This window comes from Amphiura filiformis, chromosome 12 (assembly GCF_039555335.1).
Source record: "Amphiura filiformis chromosome 12, Afil_fr2py, whole genome shotgun sequence".
In the NCBI taxonomy this organism is placed as follows: Eukaryota; Metazoa; Echinodermata; class Ophiuroidea; order Amphilepidida; family Amphiuridae; genus Amphiura; species Amphiura filiformis.
In genome coordinates this window covers 52,671,382-52,698,217 of record NC_092639.1, presented here as the reverse complement: position 1 = coordinate 52,698,217, position 26,836 = coordinate 52,671,382, and the positions used below count along the sequence as shown (strand labels likewise).

At 36.6% G+C, this 26,836-nt stretch overlaps 1 protein-coding gene across 1 annotated transcript in view; it reads right to left on the bottom strand.

Annotated features, from left to right (window-relative positions):
* The window catches only part of LOC140166388 (cGMP-inhibited 3',5'-cyclic phosphodiesterase 3A-like), a 225,972-nt gene that overhangs the window by 78,924 nt on the left and 120,212 nt on the right, over positions 1 to 26,836 (bottom strand). The window contains 6 exon segments of the mRNA XM_072189839.1: positions 1,403 to 1,514; positions 3,661 to 3,822; positions 4,291 to 4,940; positions 8,273 to 8,348; positions 9,217 to 9,285; positions 9,288 to 9,473. Of these exon segments, the coding sequence (XP_072045940.1) occupies positions 1,403 to 1,514; positions 3,661 to 3,822; positions 4,291 to 4,940; positions 8,273 to 8,348; positions 9,217 to 9,285; positions 9,288 to 9,473 (1,255 nt within the window).

The following is a 26,836-nucleotide window of genomic DNA, read 5'->3' as shown; positions in this document are numbered from 1 at the left end:
TTCCACCAAAATGGAATCAGCCAAATTTGTTGTGTTTGGAAGTCGACAGAGCAAAGTTCGACCATAAAGTCATAATTAATAAAATTATGACTTTATGTCCTCTGCATGTTAAACGGCTAAAATAACCAGTAGGGTTTCTTTCCCTTTACCTTGTTATTTCAGTATAGTATAGAATAATAAATTAAAATTTGAAGGAAATCGTACATTAAGGCTTAAAAAAAACCAAATGATATAATGATACTGTTTCTAAGAATCATCCTAATTAAGCATCAAACCTGACATTTAAACAAGATTATTTTGGTATTTTAGTGCCAATGCGACACAATTTCAAGTTGAAGGACTACAAAAACATTAATGTTTAATTTGATCAAATGCAGCTGTATTCAGACATCATGTGATAAAATCAAGAGGAATGAGTCCAATATCACTTGTATCAAGGATAGGACAGGAATGTAGGTTTGCTTTTCATCATAACCATTTCATTTCTTCCGTCAAAATGGTCCACTTTGTGCGCCACATTCCACCCTAGAGAATTGGGATGCTGTTTCACTGTCCTTACCTTATCTTCAATCTACCTGTTTTAAAGCTTTGTTTATAACTTTATAAATGATTTCATTTGAACAAAACCAAAATATAACTCATGATTGACGATTTAGTCACGTGTATGATCCTCTCCTGGCTGATAAAACACCCTCGTCGGCCGGGATTCGTCCAACCGGAAGTAAGGATCAACTACCATCATTCTGATGATGCCTATCGACCATGATAGGCGAAACCGTCAATCGTGAGTTATATTTTGGTTTTGTTCAAATGAAATCATTTATAATGTTTACCAACAAACCTGATGAATCTATTTAGTGATTTGTTTATAACTGTTAGCTTTTGTTTCTTGGTTTATCAGTGTATCACACAGAATTTATCAATACAAATCAATTTGAGGTTAACTTATACTGCTGAAGGTCGTCATATTGCATCGCTCAGCTTGCAGAAAAGTATGGGAATACGCCTTGTAGAATGCAGGACTGATCATCACAGATTTGAATGGAAAAACGGTTAACTTTTCCAGTTCTGATGCAAAATTGTGTAAATTTTGTACAAGTTTGTGTCTTTATTTCACGAGAATCTGTTGACAGATTTTTATTTCCGTCAGCAAAAAGTTAGTTTTGCAAACATTATGAAAGAATCTCATTCACATGAACTATAATAATTTTACAAAACCAATTTTGAAGTGATTTTTCATGAATTTTGTTCTTTAAATTCCTATTCTTTTGTGTATACTGTGTGGTAGTGGATCACTTGGCATTGCTCAGTGGTCTGGTTATGGCGCTGTCTATGGTCATTGGACGAATTTATCAATTCATATTAATAAATTCTGTGTGATTGACTGTTTATTGATACTTACATGGTTTGTGCCAATAGCCATCTTCCAAGGCCCTGAAGTAATTAGTAAATTCTCGTACAGGAAGTCGAAATGTTTCAAAAATACCCGCATCCATAAAAACCCTGTATGCCAACTGCAAAGTCAACAAACAAAGGGAATAAATATTTAGTTAATTATTAATTTTTCATAATTAGGCAAAATCACAACATAACAAAACAAATATCAATCACACACCATCGGCAAGTTCATTTCTCTCCAGTTACAGTACACAGACAGCAAAAGTCTGTGTGCAGTAATAGAGCATGAATTTGCTGAGGAGGCCCTCAATATTTTTCAAAATTCTGTTTTTTTACACGATTATAATGTACTTTATTGAACTAACATACCCTCCAAAAATCAAGACTTTAGGTGCTGTAGTTTTGTCAAAATCCGAGATTTTGTATAAAATGCAGGAACCGTTGTTTTATTATTACATGTGAATATTAGTCAAACATGTACACGATGTTCAATAACACAGTTCATGGTGTGCAGGACAGTATACACATGCACATCAAAGGATAGTGCCGTTGCACAACCGACAGAGTGATATGCATTGGTGACATCAGCGATGGTAGTAAATTTCATTTTTTTTTGCTTTACCTCAGTTGTTCGGTTCAAACTTAAAGTGGGGCATATCTGACAGTAAAAGCTAACATTTTATGGAAAAGAAATACTAATCTATTTTTTATGGAAATGTTACAATACGGCTTTAAAAAAATGGCTAAAGAATATGATTGTTTAATCTCAGTAGTAATATCATTCATTAAGTGCGTTACTCTTTGTAATCACATGACTAAGTCACATGACCACAAACAGGTAAACAAATCGATGGAGGTCTCCCTGTTGGGGATGTCAGTCTGTCTGGCTCAAGTATTAAGTTAATACACTACTGGAGCATTGCCATTTGGTTGGGGTCTTATTACGCAAGGCTCGCTCACAGATTGTAACTTGCGCTCTATATTTGAGGATACATTACATCGCATGAAGATGTGTTTACCACTATTTTACACACAATGATTTTATTACTTGCTCAAAATAATACAATATGGCTGCATGCAGATGCTGCAAATAGATGAAACTTTTTAAAACAATACTGTAAAACCTAGTCTACAAGCATATAGAGTACTTTTGATGAACTCTAAATCCAGACGCCATCCATCGACAACATTATGGAGATTGAGCAAATAAATAACCGATACAAGCATATACAAACAAGTATTATTGTAAGACCAATCTATTGTATTGGAATATTCATGGCTGTTTCATATTAATTTAGCTTTCATCAAAACACTCTTATATGCTTGTAGCTGGTATTACAAGAGCCTTTTAAGGTATGTTTTCTCAGCATAAATCTAGTTGCACATGATTGGGGTTGCAAAAAATGTCAGCTTCTTTATATTTATTACTGGAATGGAAATGATTTACCATGATTACAACAATCACACAAAAATGTAAACACGGTGTACGTAGCCTACCCTGATCCAGTCTTATATCACAAAAAATATGAAATAGAGTAAAATCATATGGCAAAATCACAGTTGCTAAAGTGACTATCATATCATGCATTGCAATGTATTTGCTTGATCCATAGTTGAAGATATAGATTTTCCCCCAAAAAGACCTAATTTTTTTTGGTCTTTTAGGAAAAAAATCCACATCTTCAATACGAAAGGTCAAAATTTTCAATTGATCATCGGTTTTTCATCCCACTTACATACACTTTAAGTATAAATCATCAGATTTATACAGTTTACTTCGAGTACTGTTAAATATCAAAAATATCAATTTTTAATCATTTGCCATAAAATGTGTATTACATTGCAAATTTCAAAAAATCAAAATTATTTGATATCAGAAGGACATTCTTCAGTATTCACAATGCAATTCGATATGTCTGATGTGCTCTAATGTCCCACAATAAATACTGTCCAAACGTTCATACCCCACCCCTTAAGGTAAGTAATTGAAAGTTGAAGGCATTTTGTGTACATTTGCTATGGCACATGCAGTTCTATCGTTATACCGCAAATGCATAACGCACATGCAGTTCTATCGTTATATCGCAAATCATATTTGGATAGTCCTTTTAGCAGTTGTGGGTAAAATATCATCATTACAAAATTTTATTCAGATTTGGACTGTAAATAATCATCATTTAGTCACAACTATATGGTGGCAGTTAGTCGACTAGGATAATAGTTGATGTTATGCAACCCTAGCCGGTACTCGTAACCACTTACCTGGCTCAGCACCCGGTCACCAGCTAGATCAGCTAGATCAAAGATTGGGAAATCCCACTCATCTAAAGTATCCAATAGTTCAGCACACTCTGGTAACGTGGGATCCCACTCCTCTTCTTTGAATTCTCCATTAACTAGCTCTTGTTTGAGAGAATCGTCATCCTATTCATCAGAAGGTGACAAAACATGGATTCAACATAAGAATTGAAATCAAAAGGCATGTATCGCTTTTGAATTTAGCAAACAACCGAATCTCTATTCCGCTTTTGGTAAATTCATGTTACATATGAATTTTTTTCAATTAGCGAACAAGGGATTTAGCTCTAGAGGGCAGCATATCGATTTTTAATGGTGATCATCGCCGACAGTACTGCGCTGCACAGTTAGCTAACCCTGCTTGTTGCTCTCTTTTGCTTACTTATCATGCTACACTCCTACCCTAACCCCACCCAGGGGGCACTTTCTCCCCTACCCTGGGGATACTCATACCTCATCTTCATCAATATCATTTGCACCTTGTCCCTGAATCTTTAATTACAGTGCCATTACACTGATCATCACAATACCACTACACCCCTACCCCTCCCCACCCAGGGGGCACTCTCACCCCTACCCTGGTGATACTCCTACCTCATCATCATCAATATCATCTGCACCTTCTGTTGGCACTATCCTTGTCCCTGAATCTTCAATCACAATGGCTTTGTCACTTATTGTCACACTGTTCCTTTTTCTCGGAGTTTTCTCCGATACAGCAGCAGCAGTTCTTTCTTCTGCTTCATTTTTACTATTATCTACAACATGTTTATGTTCAGAAGCACCATCAGATGAATCACCATTAGGTAATTCTGCATCATCGTTCTCCGATTTAGTTTTTTCCGTCGGTGATGACGGCGATACACTCAATGTGACCGGTCCCATCGGAATCGGCTGTGTATCTTCTTCCATGAATTCAACATCTTGAATGCCACTCTGTGATTTGTCGTCGAGGTGTAGACGACCGGAGGCTAGTTGTCGCGGTGATAGGGACGAAGACCGTTGTTTATTGCCGTCGGGTAAGAGAAGTGGACTCGGACTGCGGTCTCGTGATCGTGGACTCAAACCGCTGGTTCCAACAGAGAATGAGCGACCTTTGGCACTGGAGTTGACTACCACCTGTTGGGGTGAAGTTGGTGATGGACTACTGGCCCTACTGCCAGATGGACTGGTTGAGTTGTCACGGTTGTGTCTGAAACTAGAGCTTCTGGTTCGTAGTGGCTGTGGTTCCAGGGTAGGCATGCCTGAATAATGAAAGAGAGCAATTGTAGGTAAGTATATTGGGCTATTCCATTTAAAATCCATACACCCCCTATGGAAGATGTGCACTTAATCTCCCACACAGGGGGTGTGGATTTCAAACACAGTCACCCATTCAGGTAACCCCATTTGAAATTTACAATCCCTGTCTGTGATAATCATAAATATTACTTTAAGGATGTCAAAACTTGATTACAATTAATTCAAAGCAATGAAATCGATATGAATATGTGCAGAATTTCATTAGCTGTAGAGTAATAAATTGGAATGATCGAAAAAGTAATGATTGAATAAAATTTAATGTGATTTCAAACAGTTTTATCTTTATAATCCAATACTGCAATTTGCTGGGAGTATGTGAAGAGTTCAGATTCAAAACCATTTTCAAACTTTTTGAGTTAAGCTGGCTTTAAACAGACACCCTACTTAAGAAAATTCCAAGTTAAAGTTTTGAAACTCTGATCAAAAATAGCACATATTTTCTAATTACCTTCTTCATATTTAACCAGTAATATTTGCCTATATCAAGGCTTGAGAGCCAGAAAGCCTTAACTCACACTGGCTCTCAACCCTCAAATTATCTTAAATTGAGAAATATGGAAATACATTAGGTTATTACATCTGAACTCGTGACCATAAAGTGTAAAAACACAACCAGAATGAGGTCAGTGGTTCCTGAGAATAACCTGTCTATTGTGAAAGATTCAAATATATTAGGGACCGATCGTTATTTACGGCAGGGGGGGGGAATGGGCGTTTTGGAAAAAATATCGACAACAAATTTCGCGTTCCCCCCTCGCGTCCGCTCAAAATTTTCGCGTTCCCCCTGGTTTTCCCAATTTTCTCCATTTAAAATGTAACAATCCCCCCTCCTGGTTCAACTAAAAATTTCAGGTTCCCCCCTAAAGACCCCAAAAAAAATTTGTGTTCACCCCTAAATTTTCCCATTCCCCCCTCTGTCATAAATAACGATCGCTCCCTTATTTTCATCTACTTCTTTCAAAGATAGAATTGTCGGCTGTACTCAAGACTTTTGATGGTATCAGATGAGATTAACCTATCCTCTTGATAATTTCGATCGTGCGTCATCGTCTAAAAACCTCTCTATGATTAGCGCAAATAACAAGCTTCAATCCCTGAAAACCTGTTGCTTCAAGTAATGCTTGAAAAATATTCAATAACCATGTATGTCTGTGGGAATTACAATTTTGCAAATTATTGCAAAATTATTTCAAATTTTGAAGAAAAATCAACTGCTAAATATTTACTAATATTTCAACAGTTGGTTATCAAAACAAAATGTATGACGTAATCAGACCAAACAAATTATTTGATGTACAAACTCATCACATTTTCTTTACTGTATAGCTGGACTTTTTTGTGAGGTTTAAATTTTCAAAACCGAAAATTTAAATGTATATATATTAAAAATATAAAATATCAGCTTCGATGTGTAACTGTTTGAAACTGATAATAGAAGAAAATGCTTAATTTTCCGAACAGTTAACGAAAAACTGTTAACTGCTCGCAAAAAGTAAGACCGCTAAAATATCCCGCTATTAACAATATGGAATTACAGTTCTTGACATATGCTTATTTTCAAGTTGCTAAAACAAAGAAATACAATGAGGGTGTTTTACTTGTTTCCGTCACTAACTCAAAACCAATTATTTTAGAAAGATACAACTCATTTTGCTTGATTGCGTCACATATTACAGGAGAAATGTCCACAAAAAAAAAAAAAAATGCAGTATTATTTTACTCTGGGGTCAAATTAATTAAAAACCATTCAAACATATTGTTTCCAAGACCTAAGGATGAAATTAGGAGTTAACCAAAAATTCTGAAATGTTGGAAAAAATCCTGAAAACCTAAATTTTCCTATACTATTTGTACAGCGATGGAAACATTAAAAAAATCCTAAATTCATGATTAATCCTGACAATTTGCATCCCTGCAGATCAATGAAAGGTATCTTCTATGCTACTAATGCTCTGTGTGCTATAAGCGATTGGCTTCAGCACAAAAAGTTTTGGGATATTTTCCCAAAATATCAAGAGCTATCTCAAGAACCACTGAACCAATACTGGGCTTGTTTGTACTCATTTTAATGCATTTTTCATGCTGATTCCAAATATGGTTATGCATTTGCACAATTCTGAAATATTTAAATTTTCAAGAATATTTGGAATTTGTCATCTGCAGTCAACACCCGTATGGAGATGATAATGATGCATGTACTGCATGAAGTAGACTGATTCAAGAACAACAGGATCCTATGTAAAAGGACAGTACCTACTATACCATTATTTAACAGATACACCATTTTAACTAGGAAAGATGTATTGCGGGTATTGCATACTTTGTGAGTAGAGTCAGTAGACTAACACAAGAACATCAGCCTCCCTAGTTAAAAGGCAGTACCTGTCATGCCATTGATTCACAGATAAACCATTTTAACTTGGGGAGGCAGTTGTGGTCAGTTGTCTCTGTGGGAATCAAGAGGACAGACACCTGAGGTTTATGAGACCTTTACCTACAGGAACTTGTCAGTTTATGCAGACTGAAATGCCATGAATATATATGGTCACTCAACTGACTTTCAACGACTATTCCTATACCTGTTTGAATCTCTAAATCCCTCTATCTCGTTTGTATCCTCCCAAAATGCCCATATTATCACTTGGGATATACCCAGTCAGTGCAAGAAGACACTTTGGAGGTTTTTACACCCAAGAGAAAACTTTTTGTTTTGTTTTAAATATTATGCTCCATCAAAAGAAATGATTCCATTGGGTTCTACTATGATTGCAGTAATAACCACTTATGTATAATTACATTTTGAAAATGGCAGGTTGTCAAGAGAGACACCTGAGGCTATGAGACCTTTACCTACAGAACTTGTCGGTTATGCAGACTGAAATGCAATGAATATATAAATGGTCAGATGGTCACGCAAATGTCCTTCAACAACTATTCCTATACTGGTTTGAATCTCTAAATCTCTCGTTTGTAGCCTCCCAAAATGCCTTATTATCGGTCGGGATATACCTAGTCAGTGCAAGAAGACTATAAAATATAAAAAAGGCACTTTGGAGGTTTTTACACTCAGGAGAAAAACTTTCGTTTAAAAAAAAAGATATTATTATTATGGTCCATCAAAAGAAATTATTCCAAAGGTTTCTCGCTTTGATAGCAGTAATAACCACTTATGAACAATGACATTCGAAAGTGACAGGCTGTTTAATAAATATAGGAAACTACTCAGGGTAGCAAACATTTTAAGAGGGGCAGCCTTGAAGGGGCCACATCTCACCTGTTGCTGAGGTAGTGGTTGTCCATGTTGTTGACATCCTCCTGATGAGGCTTGGTGGAAGACTCCGCCGAAGTCGCTGCAATATAAACCACACCATGCAATTAGGTCTTTGGTGATAAAAAATGTTGCACAGAAACCATAGTTCTTTGAATTCAAAGGATAAATTGAGAGGTCATTGACAGAAAGACGTTAACTCCATTTTGGCCATTCTGAGAAAAAATAGATAATTGTCCACATTGACTTTTGTAGTTAGGTCTATGTTTTACTGGCCATTGATTTCAATGGGGTGCTAAATGGAATTACTTCTCTGTGTTTATTGGAAATTGCTCATGTTTCTGAACATTTTGATATCAAAATCTAATTTTCGTAAAAAATGGAGTTACTTTGTGTCACTGACCCCTCGAAATTATCCATCCCATTAGAGGACAGGACTGGAAGATTTTTATTACACAGAAAGATGGGCCATCATTCACACCATCTGTGTTCACACCAAGATAGTAAAATTTTCCACATGAGGAAGCAAAATTCCATTTAAAATCCATACACCCTGCTATGGAAGACATACCTTAATCTTACACACAGGAGTGCAGATTTCAAAATTCACCTGTGTGGAAGATTAAGGTCATATCTTCCATAGGGGTATAACCTGGTATATTGGATTTCAGCTGGAATAGACCAATGCCAAAAGTTACTTTCCCTGCCAAATCAGGATGGAGAGAGAAGTTCAGACATGTAAACTGACAAAACGGTCAGTCAAATATCTGGCTATTCCAGTTGAAATCCATACACCCCCTATGGAAGACACAATCTTAATCTCCCACACAAGGAGTGTAGATTTCAAATGGAGTCACTCGTTCAGGTTAACTCCATTTGAAATTCACATTCCCTGTGCAGGAGATTAAGGGGTGTATGGATTTCAACTGGAATAGCCCATTGTCACATACCTTTGGTAAAGATAGTGGTCTTTCCCCGCCACCATATGGAGAATCCTCCATGTCGGCAGAGCGACTCTCGTAAGCGCCACCAATGGACTGATGTTGGGTCGCTGTAGCGTGTTGAAACTTGACGGGGGACTGAGTAGCGAGCTGACCGTCTTGAGACCACTGATGACGCTGCTGGGGATTGCTGGATCCGCCAGCATGTCCATGATGAGGCCATGGGCTTCTTGCATAACAGCCACATCAACCACAGAGTTGCACACCTGTAGAGTATGGAAATAAAATAATAAGAGAGTTTGTTATAAAATGTGCTAAATGACATTTATTTATCCTGATAAGAGAAACATTTGGGCATTTTTTAGGGTTGTTACTAAAATCTGCAACATCGCTTTGTGTCTTTCCTTCATGAACACATGGAATATACATGCAATTAACCTATTGTCAATTTCATTGAGCAGTTAGACGTTATAGTGGGACATAAATATTGATCCTTGCCAGGTCAACTGGTTCACGCTATTCATGTACGGAACCACAATCAAAATGACCACACAACAAAGTCAATCGTTTTAAACAGGTGTGTAAACCAAGTGTAAATCAGTTAAGATATGATGTATTCACTATCTGCAAATAATCCCTTTCTTGACACTCTAGGCTCTGAGAAGGCTCTTGGAAAAAAGTTTTCTTCCTTCAATAAGACAATATCACAATATTTTAGGTTTCCATAGGAGAAAAATCCAACAGCTTTAGGTAGCTACATTAAAAACAAGCTTTCTGCAAACAATTTATTCATTAAGTAGCATTTCCAATTATGACATTGACAAAGTGCATAGCACTATGATGTTATCATTTCATACACTTCTAGTGCCCGTTTCTATTCATTGTTATGTATTCTTCTCCCGTGCATTATTTTCGCGAACTACCCTTCACAGCCCAAATTATATAAACCTGCACGCTAAACAATGCATTATCTAAAACCTGCACGCTAAACAATAGATTCTAGATAATAGGGTAGCTGCAGGTAATATGGGACAGCAGGTAATATGGGACACCTGTTTTCATTTTAACAAAAAGTAGCTTAGAGAAGGTACACACTTTAAGTTGATTTGTTAAGTGTTTAGAGACATCAATTGTGCTTCTAGAAATGCAGTTTTGGAGTCTGTGTATCAAACTCTTGGAAATCAATGCCAAAAAGAGTGAAATTGCCCAAAAATTTACGTTGTTTTTTTGGCCTGATATAAAATCAATGATGCCACATTTTATGATTGTGTATCCAAATACTCTGGTACTGAGTGTGCATTTGTCACTTTTTATGATCTTTAGGTGATGGGTTAAGCTTATCAGCAGGTAAAATTCCACTGAAAAGTGGCACTTTCCTTTATAAATGATTATTTTCTCTGATTTTCAACTGAATGGGTGCAGGTAATATGGGACACATAGGAAATTGTGTGCATTGTCAATGCGAAAAGCAAAACTATTTAGAAAATTGAATTTTCTTGTTGAAATTTGCATTTAACATTCAAAATCATGTAACAAAAATGTTTTTCGAACAAAAGAGTGATTTTCTGAACATTTTGATTTTCACCATAGAGATAACACAGTGTCCCATATTACCTGCACATGCAGGTAATATGGGACACTTGACGATGACATCATTTTGACGTCATAGCGTCCAAACAAACATACAAACAAGATAACATTGCCTGTTTTATTAATCTTAAAGGACAGGTTGTTCATCATAACAATCTCTTTTGGGCATATCTTCTATAGTTTTTATGCACATAAGCTAAACGTCCTTAATGGTCCCATATTACCTGCAGGTACCCTACGTGCACGCTCAAATACTAGAAATACTACTTTCACATAACCATATAGTAGAGTTAGGTGACGCTTTCGACACAGAGGTCACATAACTATATAATTGTCTGTTCGATATATATACCATCAAAAAAAGTACGAATATACATTCTGTGGTGTTAAAATGGTATAGTTACAAACGGTGTTCTATAATAGGGTACAATTACCGAATAGGGTGCAACTCGCTAGACTTTAGTCCAGTCCTCGTTCACGGAGTTTAGGGTTAGGGTTTAGGGTTGGGGTAGGGCAGTCTTGTAATAATACTAGTAGAGTTGCACCCTATTCGGCAATCGTCGTGCAAATATCATTGTCATAAATTATGATTAATGACCTCAAATAAATCAAACATCAAATGAGAATAATCGAGCTTCTATTAATTAAAAGGGCCAAAAACAGGTGGATCATAATTATACAAGATGACACCATTGCAAAATATTCAGCATTTTACAAATGAAATACATGTAGGCCTATATCTAAAATAACATAGCCGGGCCCGGGAAACACACACTAGCGCATAATATCATGATCATGCTTTATAATACCATAGGCCTTCAAACACATGTGTTTGAAGGCCTATTATAATACTAAACAAATTGTTAAATCCCAATGTCGTGTGTTTTAATATAAGTAGATTTTAAAGTTCAAATTATAGAGCTATAAAGTCCAGTTGATATTCACCGTAGTACTAGTCGGACATCTAAATCGATCGTTTCCAGGTGAACTGGTTCAGTGCTCTCTGTGTTCGAAACCACGATATTAAATGATCACAACATAAAGTCAATTGGTTACAAACCATGCGTGAATAAGTTACTAAAGTATGACGTATGGGCTTAATCGATACCATTGATAGCTAACTTATACAGGGATTGATTTTCTTTACCAGTTAAATGCTACGTAGCTGGTCAATGTCCTGACGGTGTTTTTAAAATGTAAGATATTTTCCTAATATTAAAACTAATATAATGAATGCAGCAATTAATATTGCCTATTGTTTTAATAGGCCTACACTCAAAAGTGTATGACGGATAATGTACTCGTGCAAATGCATTCGTCAAGATAATTGCATGGAGTTATTGCATTTAGCTCTTATCGGCTCTCGAGCTAAATGCAATAACTCCACGGCGCGTGCGATTATCTTGACGAATGCATTGCACTCAGTTCATTATCCTTATCATAGAACGCTTCAACAAAATATTGAAATTAAACATTTGATTATGTTGGAATCAATGATACCAGATTTAACACTGTCAAAAACACCAGATAAATTTTGATAACAATTCAGAAAACAGTTTTCACTATCATCCATCTAAACATGGTTGAATAATTGTTTGGCCAGTGGTGACAGTACAGTAGGATACTCCCCCCTCCATAGCATTCTGGTATTGCTACACAGTTGCAGTAGCAAAGCCAGGACTTTTTCAGATGGGGTGGCAAAAGAGGAGCAAAGGAAACTTCACAGGGGTCAAATTTTGAGGAACATTGCTAAAAAAGTACAAAAAAGGCCTAAAAATCTCAAATGTGGCTAACATCCCACAGGGGGGGGGGGAGACTTCTCACAGAGGGTCTCTCTGGGGTATGCCACTGCAAAGCTGCAGGCTTTTGAGTGTTTATAGTTTTAGCATAACCTTTACCTAATCATACACCGGGGAAAAACAACTAACTCCCTTCTATTGCCTAGATGTGTCCTTTGCATATAAATGAGCCACTCAAGTTCTTTCAACAAACAAACACTTAGGAACTCAAACACGTTCATCCAAGGTTGCCAAACCCGCGATTTGGTAGCCCAATTGGGCGACTTTTGACAATTTCCTGTCCCATAGAAACCAATGGTTAAGAAAAAATGTGGTGGACTTTTCAACATTGGCTCCCACGACTTCCGATAGTGTCCTGCCCCATAGAAACCAATGGTAAAGAGGAAAAATTGGGAGACTTTTCGATTATTTGACCTGCGATTCGGGCTGAAATCTTTTGGCAACCCTGTGTTCATCCTTGAGGCAACAGTTCTTTAACCCCATAAAAGATACAATAACTCATCCCCACAACTCGAGGTTAGCTTCCAACCTGTGACTGTTAATGGAAGTTATCGAATTGAGCCCTTGGAAATGAGATCATTGGTGATAGTGTGAAAGTTGACCTACTTTAATTATATTTCTATCAAATTCAAATATCAAGAAATAATCCAAGTATTATTCACTGACAATGGATATCAAGTCTCACATCATTTATTGAACAGATTGAAATACAAATTGATAGCATATGAATATTGACCAATTCAGTATTTACTCCTACGTAAATGATTCTTTTGGTTACTTCTGTTTTTCTCTCACAGGCATTAGTGCCAATCTGGCTTGAAATGTGGGGGGAGGGGCAATCAGCCTGAATTGTCAAAAAGTGGCTGAAAAGAACAAAAAATGAGCCATTTTGCAGAAAGGTGGGGGGATTTCAGGATTTCGGAATTACCAATCCCACCAATTCATACCTACAATCTTGGAAGACAAAAAGAAGGCACATATACACTTTGATTGTCTTTTGGTATATATCTGCCCCTACTCCCCAAGTTCAATGTTGGTCAAAGCCATGTTGTCAACAGGTACATAAGACCCTTCAACATTGAAAAATGGGGGTGGGGATGAAATTTGACTAACATTTGACAAATAAATATATTAGAATGCTTTGCAGTAAGTTTTCAAAATACTGCTGAATGTTATTACAACATTTTATATCAAATAACCCGTCATTAAAACATTTTCTGTCCCCCTTTTCTAACCTTAAGCGAATGTTTTCGAAAAAGTGGTGTGTTGCCGAGATGTGAAAGAGTGGGCTGTTTTGCAGTAACATGGCTAATATTTACTATTATCCATCTGGTCATGTGGGCATTAAATTAAGTGCCTTTATTTAAATGTCCTAAGACAACTGGTCACAGGGTTTTCTTTCCTTCTCTTCCTGAAGTGATTTTTTTATTATATTATCTGTTTTATCTGTTTATGACAAAATATCTGTTATTCTCAACGTTTGTCATTGAAACCTGTTTTTCTCTCATTTATAGGTCATTTCAGTTATTTCCAAGTAATCTTCCCTATTAATCGCAAACATGATTCACGCACATGATCGCACTGAGACGTCATTATTCTCTGACGTATTAAGGAAGATGTTTTGTATTGTCATTCCGCATGATATATACATATATATATATGAAGCAATATTATCTGGTTTATTTTAATACTTTTACTCCAGGCTGACAATACCCATGTGAGGCCAAACTCTAATCAGATTATAACGTGTTTACAAACAACTTACTCATAAATATAATATCCGTGGCCGTGCATGGGGTTAATAATACAACTCAAGAAGATATCAGACGTACACATGTAATTTTGATATGAAACGAGCGTTAAGTCGCAGGTTGGTAGTTTCGAGGCATCCTGGCCTGTTCATGATGTCCTTTGTTTGCCGCGCATCTACAGAAGACAGTAGTATGTCCATTGTGGATGGGGGAACAATGGGCCATACAGACATACTATTGGCTTGAAGAGGTGCATGTGAAACAAAGAGCACCAACGCAGCAGCCAGGACATCTCGAATATACCACCTTGCAATTTTACACTCATTTTTTGGTAGCAGGTCACATTATGCACAAGTGTGCTTTATTTCAGTGCAAAGAATAATAATGTTATAGGTCCACACATATGAAAAGAATTAGGGCCAATGCAGGAGAAGGGGGTACAACGTATATCTTCAGGTCCAGGTACAGGAACTGGTGCCGCCCTCAAGACCACCTTTTTCAAGCTCTTATTCCATTCCGAAGACACACCCCTCCATCACTTCCAAACAAATAAAATAATAAATAAAAGTAGATATTTATATAGTGCTTTTAAATGCCGTAAACAGCCTCAAAGCGCTTTACATTTATTCTGCCGTTATTAGAATATGTCGGAACCACATTTGCAGCCTTCAATTGGCGCAGGGTTCATCAGTACAACGACTGTGACTACCCCTAACAGCTTCCCATTACACCTGGGTGTGGTGGGCAAGCGAGGCAAAGCGCCTTGCCCAAGGGCGCAACACGGTGGTTGGACGGGGACTCGAACCAATGCACGTCGAGTAAGCTCTAAGATTATGAGTCCAAGGACGTAACCACTGAGCCACGGTGTCCTCATTTAATTTGACAAATAATTTAACAAACTTTGTGATCCCTCCACATCACACTCTTTACCAATCTATACTATATCAGAAGAAGTAAAATTATATTACTTCATTTGACTCTATATTTCAACCTGAATTATTCATTTTCATGCACAGCAAAATGTCTGGACCGCAATGAAATTCACATGCACAATTTTTAGATGAATGTCACTACAATTTTGTTCTCTGAATGCACGTACTTGGTGCTTATTGGCTTTAAATTACTAAGCCCTTTTTAGGAACAGACATCTGTGAATCTACTGTTCTCTTTGTATGCTGGAAGTTATGTTGCTACGTGTGTAGCATAATAACACGATACAATTAACGAATGCAAGAAATAAACATGTTAGACTAAGCACTTGAAGCTGACTGATCATATGACTGCACTAGTAGAACAAGTATAACCTATTTAGCTGCTTTTAGTTGAGGCCTCGCTCCAAATTGCAACTCTCTGAAACAACTGAAAAGACGCTCAGAGCTGTTTTAGTTAAGGGCTCATATTGAAATACCCTACCACGCTTTCACACAGAAAGAAGGCAGGATTCCCCTCACTAAGCCCACGCCTCAGGAAAGCTCGGTCATAAAACGGATTATAAAGATGGATTATATGCATCAGTGATACACCCTGCCTTTTGAAGTGGTCAATGACGAATGGGAAGAAAACAAACTGTCTATGGCTGAGACAACCCAGGAAAGCGCGCTCCTAATTTAAGTGGCTAATTGCAGTGTTATAATCACACAGGATTTTAACAAAAGAAGGCTAGCATAGGAAAGCTGCAGGATGGCGCACACCTTCCTGTGTAAGGGAATTTCAATATGAGCCCTAAAAGCAACCGTCTCCTAGTGCATTCTTTACTCTGTCTTGTTATGCTAATGCTGAAGGTGTGATTCTATTATGCACTGCCATTTTCAAATGCTACAACCATCAGTGTCAGTGGCGTAGTTGGGGGAGGGGGTGGCAAGGGGGAGGCAGCTCCTTCCTACATCCTGTCCCCCTGGGATGCCAGCAGCCCTATCATTGAAGCCTTTTTGTACTTCTTACCCCATTATTGTCAAATGTCCCCCCCTTGAAAGTTGCATTACCCCCTTACAACCCTATTTTTGCTCAATTATATGCTCTATAAGGGCCTCTTAGGCCAAATTCCTGTATATTGCGCTAAGATTTTGTTGGTTTATGCATGTGCATAGTGCATAGTGCACTATAAATATCTGCATTTTTCGATTTTTTATACAGGCCTGTAGCCAAGATTAAAGCCATGTGTGATTTGCTTCACAGCGACACCCTCAATTTTACTTTTTGCATAATTATAATGCCCAGTGGTATACTAAAATACCACGTAAAAGACTAAGCCTGAAGTGCTTTAATAACAGTAAAATTTAAATTTTGTATTAAAACCGGTCGACCGGTTTTATTCAGAGTTCAACAATTGAGTACTTGCTAACATGTACCGTGGATGTCAGCTTGTATGTACACACATAGAGCGCGATGCTCCGTGCAGTTACATGTAATACGATTGGCGAGAGTAGTACACGCATTAGGCGTTGGAATGAATTGCAATTTTCTTCGTTATACCTCATTTGTTTGACTCGAAATTGAAAGGGGATAATGTGATCAGTGAAAACAAACATTTAAATAAGAATCTATTCTTTATGCAAATCACACATTATTGCTTTAAATTTGGGAGAGGGGTTCTGCCAGCCCAAAAGTGGACCTTCTGTGAATTTATCCTCAAATGTTTTTAGAGAAAAAGTGGACCTTTTTAATCAGATTGTCAGGAGGGGAGGGTGTGTAGCACCTCCTGGCTACGGCTTTGCCCCTATAATGTTAAAACAACATAACCAGCATGCAGCAGCTCTCACAGATACAGCTTTTATGCACTCATCACCCAATTCATCATTCATTAGTTTGTTAGTTTGTTGCAAACTCTCTCAAGTATAAAACGTACAAAACAATCCATGTTGTTTTTAGCCAGTGTGAAACACTTCACTCCATATGGCACTCTGCATGCTTAATTTCTTCCCAGTTTACCTCTCCACAATCTCATGATCAACAGACAATGTTGCGTGCTACTGTAAAGTAATAATTTTCACGCAATGATTTTTTTCATGCTTTGCCAATTATGAACTGTTTCCCTTGTTTTCAAATGTGTAGTTCCATGTTTCCCTACATTGATCTATACACAAAAAGGAATATATTCGGGTGTCATTATTCGGGTGTCGGAATATATTCGGGTGTTTTGTGCTTGAAATGTGAAGAGCGCAAAAATAAATTAAGCGTGAACATTTCCACTTTTAGATTATATTTGATTACTTCTACGTGGTTTGTTATTTCTTCATGAATATTGTTGATGTTGATACAAAATAAGTGTAGTGCATTTGTGTAGGTAGATGCATTACACTCCCAGAAAACACAAAACATTGCAAAGGAAAAAAAAGGTGTAAAATGTTTTAACATTTAAAAAACATTTTTGAAAACTTGTTGCAAAACAAGTCAGTGAAAAAATGTGCTTACTATCGATGTGCTTTTGAAACATACAAACATGAAGAGCTCCATCCACAAAAGTTAAAGGGTTTTGAGCAAATCATCGATACACATGTAAACCTGCAATTTGATTTGTGGTTTTTTGGTGCAAGTCAAGAAAATACAAGCAAATGTCTTGAATATTAAAGTTCAAGGTCAGAATAAAAGGAAAGTAACACACAAATATTTCAAGCAAATACCATATTGGGGATAAACAGCCTTCATGTTACCATCATCTCTTGTACTAAACATCAGCAAATAAGATTAGTAGCTTAAGTAAAGCCTTGTGATTATCATTTGTATTTATACATAAACAATCTGATTAGGGGTCATTGCTACCTTGCTATCTTCAGTAGACATCACATGTTACAGCTAGAATTAAAGCATTTAAAGGTATTACTCATATACCACTACTTACAAGTGTTAGTTTCTACAACTGTATACTGTTAAAGTGGACATTTTCGTAGTACATTAATTTTCCGCGAAAATAAAATGCAAATATGTTCTTTCTATGTATAGAATAGCCTTAGATTAATCCCCATAGGCAACATGCCATGATTCACAGATATGAGAATTGCGTATTTAAAAATAAGAGATATGATTAAAAATTGGTAAGATGCAAATACTTACATGCACAAAATAACCACTTTAACAGTGTATTGTTTTTCACAATATTACTGTAGGATATATTCTAAAATTGTACACTCCTTTCATCAAAAATTGTAAGATTGTATGAAAATTATGAAGATTATGAATGCTTCAAAATGTAAAGAATATTTGCAAAATGTACTATTATCATCCTTGTGCCTTGCGTAAAAAATTGCTATCTTCAGTAGAAAGTAGACTACATTATACTAGGTTTTGACCCAAATGTTTACTTGTTCATGTTCATAAAGCACTAATTTGACCGGATGGGTGCTGACATTACAGTTTCTATTAACAAGATTCTGCAGCACATTTGTCATTTTTTGTAGCTTTTTAGTGTTATTGTAAGTTTCCATATAAATTTTTTCTTTTCAAAATTCAGTTCTTGGAAACATGAAAAATATCAGAATTATGCATGTCAAATAAACATTGCCATCTTCAATAAAAAGCTGTCTTGGATCATTGTCTAAGAATTATGTATCTTATGTCTAAGCACTTGCAGATAAACAAGGGAAGAGGCTTACGCATCATGACATTCAAACATTACAAACTAGCGCACAAGATCAAATTAATGATGCTTAATTGATATTCTTAAGATATCAATTAGGGGAAAGAATAATTCCGCATTGCACACTAGCACAATTAAACATGAATAATTGATTAATTCAAGTTTAATATTGTGCTAGTGTGCTATGCGTAATTCTTTCCCCTACACTTGTAGATATTACTGCTATCTTCAGTAGAAAGCAATTCATAAAACTAGCCCCTATTCAGAATTATTTAATTCCAAAGATCTAAAATACTTGCACAGTATGCCATTGTCTATGTTTTTGATAAAATATTGCCATCTTCAGTAGATGGTACTCTTACAGAAGGCATTTAAACTCCCTTGCCTTATTATGGAAATACATATGCTAAACATAACTCCATGGGATAGAGTCCAGTGATGTAAGAAGCGAAACAGAACTTAAAGACATCATTGAAAATATTGGTGATGCAAAATGGGAATGGGTAGGACACATGGCAAGACACCAGGATAACAGATGGACAAAAAGAGGCACCAGGTGGCAACCAAGAACCAGAAAGTGAAGAAGAGGAGGGCAAAGATGCAGATGGCAAAGAGTACTTAAAGCTAAAACAGCACAGGTGCTACTTGGGCAAGAGTACACAATACAGACAGAAATGGAAGGTTCTTGAAGAGGGCTTCATACAACAGAGGATGAAACAGCCTAGGTGAGGTGAAGTCTATATTATTAATTGCTATCTTCAGTAGAAAGCAGAATTCAAATGGAGTTGTAGTTTTTACTAACACTTACGAAATGCGGGATTTTTAAACAATTGTTTCTGGTTTGCAATAAATTCAATGTGTACAGAGTGCATTTTAATTTCAAAGTGTACTAAATATTTTCAGTTTTCCATGTATAGTAGCTTTCAGTAGCTAGTAAAAAATCAATTCTGTAATTCATTTAGGACACATTACAAACCATCAATCTGCTGCAACCAGCATTGACAAATGTCAAGAAGTCACATTATGTGACTATCACAGAGGATTTGCCAACCATTAATTTTGTCCTCATATGTTGTTGAACAAGCGACTGATTTTGCTTAATCATGAAATATATTCATCTCATATCTAAGGCGGAGGAGGATACTTTGATAGGAAGCCCACTTGGCTATTCCAGATGAAATACATACACCCCTATGGAACGCCTGACCTTATTCTTCCAAACCTGGAGTGTGAATTTGGGGTTACCTGAATGGCTGGCTCAATGAAGTCTACACCCCTTGTGTAGGATATTAACTCTCTTCACGCGGGTGTCGACTGCAGACGACATGTTTCAATTTTCTTTTTAAATTCAAAAAATTCAGAAATGTAAATTTTCATGACCATATATGAAATCAGCATGAAAAATGCATTAACATGAGTACAAACAAGCCTAGTATTGGTTCAGTAGTTCTTAAGATAGCTCTTGATATTTTGACAAAAATCTCAAAACTTGGACTTTTTATGTTGAGGCCTATGGCTAGCACGCAGAGCATTAAGGTCATGTCTTTCATAGGGGGTGTGTGGATTGTAACTAGAAGAGCCCATTAGACTGTGTGTAAAATAGCCATATGGATCAAAGCAGACATATCCATGACGTTAAACTAAATGGGCTAATGACGTCCACTCCAAACGACAGACAGATTTAATAAAAAAAGTGGAAACAAATTCTCAATCTCAAAATGCTAGAATTCTAGTTTTTTCAATATTGGAAGTATATTAACATTCAACTGATAAGTCCAATTATACCTAGTAGTAGTAGTGGCTGACGGAAGTAGCATTAATAATAAGTATGGTAGCAAAGTCTACATTGATGTAGATTTCAACTTAGAGCAGAGAGAAAAGCAATACACTGAATACGGCTGGGTGTTTCTGGTTGTATAGAAGCCAAACAGTTATTTCTAATCGATAAAGCTGGCTATCATAAAAGCATTTTTGCCTGTAATGAAGAATGTTTGTTCACTGTGCTGATCACTGTGCTGATCTTTTCCAAAAAACACATGACAATATGATCAAGGTGAATGAGTCACATGTCGGCAATTTTCAATAAGATTATTTTTACATCAATTTATGGCAGTTTACGAATGCTTCATTTTGATGCAAACCCCATCAAATTCACTTTCTGTGAACAGTACGTCCGCAACGGAGGTGTTTTTTGTGACCTGTCATGCCAACTGATAATGGGATTGGATTTAATTGTCAGGTTTTACACTTCTATCAGAGATACTTCAAATACAAGAGTTCAAAATCCAAAAGCCTCAATAATTTAGAAGTTTTGGGTCCTCAAAGTCTCCTGAATGTACATCCACAACTACAGAACTGCCCATCTACATCCTCTGTGTGGGAGATTAAGGTCATATCTTCCGGGGTTGAATTTCAACTGGGATAGCTTTTCGTAGAGAAAAGGAGCAGGTTTTTGTTGATTATGTTTCTTCTTTATTCAGTTACATGAAGGATAGACCCTTTATTCTTACGAAAACCATCAATAATAAATTAATAATTTGGACCCATTACCGCTTTCCCTACAGAAGGGACTGGAGGGGTTAACCAGATTAGCTTCCATGTGACGAACTAACTACATTGATAAGGCATCATTGACAATTTGGTTTGTGCCCTAAAGCAATCTCCTATCCCTAACCAAGATATGGCACAGTGTCAATACATAGAAAATGTCTATTTAAATAGCAATATAGTATTACCTTTCAGAAATCCATGTCTGAAAGATATGTATGAAAGGAATACATGGATTGAAATCCCTAAAGACGACTTTTACCCTCAAATTTGTTTCAACATCTGTAAATAACAAGTTGCATCATACGAAGTAATCAACACATCATAATAAAAGCATATCTTCTGTAACTACTTTATTGCTATCTTCAGTAGATAGCATATCTTCTGTAACTACCTGTTTATTGCTGTCTTCAGTAGATAGCATATCTTCTGTATAAAACCAACTTCTCACAAGATTTCAATTATGGAAAAAAATGATTGCAATATAATTGGAAATTCCATCTGCATGATACGGGCTAAAAATAAGAAAATAGTCGGACCCTGGGATTGCTTGAAGCCCAAAACATCTATAAGATCTTGTAATAGTAAACAAACCATCACTTCAAATCTGTATCAATGGCGGAGGAAACATGAGCAACATTATCTTGTCAAAAAGAAACTAGGCTGATAGCCAGACGATTGATACGTTTATCAAGATGAGCTTATCACATCGTTTTGAGACACAGCCGTGTGTCTATCGCTGACATAACATGGGAGGATAGCATTATTTTAAGTGGAACAACTAGACGGCACGACGAGTTGTTCTACTTGAAAAATAATGCTATCTCCTGCATTATTATCAGGCGATAGAGACACGGCTGGGTCTCAAAATGATACCTTTATTCTCATTCTTAAACAAATCACACATAAAATCATGTTTGTAATTAACATCCACTCTTTATGGCCATTTCAAGCTCTACCAGTCACTCCTGTGGCATATTCATTGAGTCCTTCACATTCAGAGGCAAATTATCGCCAGTGGTGGCACCAGGAATTTTTTTCGGGGGCATTTGGGGAAGTGAATTTCAGGGGGTTAAAATCAAAAAGTGTGCTAAAATTGCCACAATAAGTGAAAATTGTCATAATTTTGGGATTTTACTGGGGGAAATGGGGGGGGGGAAAGTTGTGACATTATTTTGTCGAACATGTTGCCAAGGAATCAGTGAGTAGCATAGCATGTTTTGCATCTTTGATGTCTTAGTGTTAGGTCTAAAATGCATTTCACTATGATTAGGCCTATATTCCAATGGCACTTAAAAGGGCATTTCGTGATCCACTGCATCATCCCCTACTTTTAAAAAAAAAAGTTGACATTTTCATACCACTGGAAACCTCTGGCTAGATATTGTGTATGTACAAAAAAATTCTTGCAGATTTAATTCGTTTAGCAAAAAAATTGTGAAATTTGAATTACGTTCTGGTACAAACGAAACAAAATTACAACACATTGTCTATGGAGCAGCGTAATACACATAATCATGCATAACTCACAAACGCAAAATCTGAATCAACTGAAATGTAGGGAATAAGCTTTTTTCGTGGATATCAACTGATAAATGTCATAAAAAGAGGATGCTAGGATCATGAAATACTCCTTTAATAAAAAAATATAAAAAGTATTGTTGAAAAGTGTTCTTTACAATAAAATAAACAAACCATTCAGTCCTATACATCACACCTACTGATCATCACAAATCATCTTAACATCACCAGCCAATCCTCAATTTGTCACCATGGTAACCAATTACCTATAACCATTACTCTTTACTACAGTAATTAATTTGTTATGGATGGTACTTACTCAGACCAATAAAATAAATAGTTAATCTAACAGCTAGACATTTTGTATCCTTTGAGATTTAATGCAGCGTGTAGGCGAAAACAAAATGTTTTTATGCTCAGTTGTAATGAAAATGCATTGAGCTATAGGACAAAGCAAAAGGTGGATGACGTCCTATTAAAGTCCTTTCATTGGGCTATTCCATTTAGAATACACACTAACCCTGTGGAAGATTTAGCTTCCACAGATGGAGTATGAATTTTGAATAGAATAGACAATTGGGTACTTCCATTTGAAATACTTCCAGTTGTGGAAGATATAAGTAAAGCTATTATACAGGGGGAGTATGGGTTTCAAAATGATTAACCCTGACCAGTTACATTTTAAAAACATCTCCCCTGTGGAAGATATTTCCAAAATCTTCCACAGGGGTAGTGTGGATTTCAAATGGAATAGCCCAATTTGAGGGAGCAGAGGTCAAAAAGTCATGATTATGTTTGTATACAAGGCGATTATGTTTGTGTACAAGGTGGTTCTCGAACCACGAGTCTCGCCTGCTTTTGCGCCCGCCTACAAAAACTAGTTTAAATATCGGTCATAAAATAAATGGTTAATCCAACAGCTAGACATTTTGTATCCTTTACGATTTAACACAGCCTGCCAGTGTGTAAGCAAAAACAAAATGTTTTATCCACATGCAGATGTTGCGATGAAAATGGTTGAGCTTAGGGAAGAAATTAAAAGTTTGATGATGTCCTATTAAGTCCTTTTGTTAGGGTAGGGGAGGGGGTTAAAAAGTCTTATTATGTTTGTACAAAACTAATTTAAATATCGGTCAAAGTTAATCTTTCAGGTTGGAATTTTCAATATTTCAAACTTGCATTAATAGCTTTCCAGCCCTTTGTTATATTCAGCATGAGTTTTAACAAGACTGGTTCTCACCAACACGATGTGCACACATACTGGTACGCAAAGGACAATGGCAACTGTTAACTAACTCTTTGGTATGACATCGCATGCTATTTCAATACGATGGGACTCGAGTTGACAAGAGTTTCTATCAAATTAATGTACAAGTGAATCTTACTACAGAATTATCTTCTGTGTAGCAAAATTTTCTACCATGATAGACAAATGTGACTGCTACCACGAAATGAGCGTAAAATCGCAAGTTGGTAGTTTGAAATGCCCTGGCTACTGCATTGGTGGTCTTTGTTTCCTTCGTCATGTTCGTGAATGACCCATTGTGCCCCCATTCCCAAACGATATACAGACATACTTCTGGCGTGAACAGGTGCACAGCAAACAAAGCCATAAACTCAGTCAACCTGGATGTCTCGAAACTACCTACTTGTGACTTAATACTCATTTCGTTGTGGCAGGTCACAAATGAAAAAAGAGGCAGCTACAATGAGCATCAAGTTTACACCTGCAAGAAGCAAAATAGGTGAACACAACCTGTCTTAACAAACCACTCAGGTCAGCCATACCAGCTGAAATTGTGGCATATCCTCAGCATCGGCAACAAATACTTGCTACTTTAATTCCATGAGCACTACCATCCGTTCTGACATTGCCTCTGATTGGTCAATTACGTGATATTTTCACTTTAATCACCAACCAGAATGGAGCTTTGCAAATAATTCACCCCAATTTGTTTGTGTGGTGAAATTATTCTAACAATGTTGCTGATTGGGCCAATTGATATTGAAAACTTCTTTTTGGCCAATCGGCAGGTTGTTCTCATGGGGTTAACTTGGAGGAGTGAGATAACCTATATCTAAATTGTTTGTTATGAGTGGGAAGATGTGGGACGCCCATCCTGATGTGTTATGATCAAAATATAGTTATCCATCAAAATTGACAGGATGCCATAAATGATTATACATATATCTATCTATCAAAAACTGACAGTATGCTTTAATGGATAAATATTGATGATTGCATACGGTGGGTAGACTAAAATCAAACCTTATCTGGCGCTGGGCAACTAAACCATTGCCTCAATTATTCCTCCTGTACGGAAGAAGTAATCTAGCCAAAAAAATCCCTTGATATTTTTTTTTCTCCCAAGCAAATCTAATTGACCACCCCTTCTTCCCTATGATGCACAGGATTTTTCAGGCGGCGAGTGGCATGATAGAGCCGGCAACTTGTAAAACCGCCCGGCCGTATGGCATTTTCCATATACTTGGTTAGTTTTGTGGGGTTCATTATCGAACCCCAACGGTTTTAGCTTGTATTTATATTATTTATTAACATAGGCATATTTGTTTGTGATATTTCAAGCGTTTTAAAATTTCAAAATAATCCCATTCAATTACACGGTTGACAATGAAAATGTACTGAATTTAGAGGATGCACGGCGACCACCACCAGGGATTTTCATCAACAGCTATAAGTACACCTCATCATGCCCAGTTGGTCTCATGTATAAATGGAGTTTGCTTCTCATCACACTAATGGTACATTCAAGCAGTATGGGCTTTCAACAGAGCTCTGCTGAAATCAAAATTGTTATGTTCAGTGAAGCTTCTGAAACCAAGTTATCACATCATGCACATCTTCCACTTCATATGATAGATGTTCATTATGCATAGGTTCTTTCATCCACCGTTAACTAACAAGTAGATTGTTACATTGAAATTAAATCATGGTTATCGCAAACATCTTACTGGCGGCAAATGTGATGTAAATGTTGTGGAAATTGATATTTAAAGGTGGAGAAAACCAAGAGAGCTTTTTTGTTATTTTTAAATGTATTTGTGCACAGCTAGTATAGTCAAAAAAGTCCCAGGTGGTGGCCGCATTGCATTCTCTAAATTCAGTAAATTTTCATCGTCAACCGTGTAATTGAATGGGATTATTTTGAAATTTAAAACGCTTGAAATATCACAAACAAATAGGCCTATGTTGATAAATAATATAAATACAAGCTAAAACCGTTGGGGTTAGATAATGAACCCCACAAAACTAACCGACTATATTGGAAAATGCCATACGGCAGCGCGGTTTCACAAGTTGCCGGCTCGATCATGTCATCCGCTGCCTGAAAAGTCCTGAAAATGTACTACTTCTTATATAAAGGATACTCTTAGCAAAATTGCCTCAAATCTGGAAATTTTCTGACAAATGATACATGTATGCCTAATTGAGTAAAAGACACAATATATACATGCACATAGCTCTGTAAAAGTAATTACATAAGGTAAGGTATTTATTGAACACTGAAGACTACTGAAGATAGCAATAAACAGGTAGTTACATATTAGTATATGTTATCTACTTAAGACAGCAATAAACAGGTTACAGTACTGAAGATAGCAATAAATAGGTAGTTAGTTACCAAAGTTATGCTATCTACTGAAGATAGCAATAAATAGGTAGTTAGTTACCAAAGATATGCTATCTACTGAAGATAGCAATAAATATGATATTACAGTGCTATCTACTGAAGATATCAATAGGGTACAGAAGATATGCTATCTACTGAAGATAGCAATAAAAAGGTTACAGAAGATATGCTACTGACTGAAGATAGCTATAACAG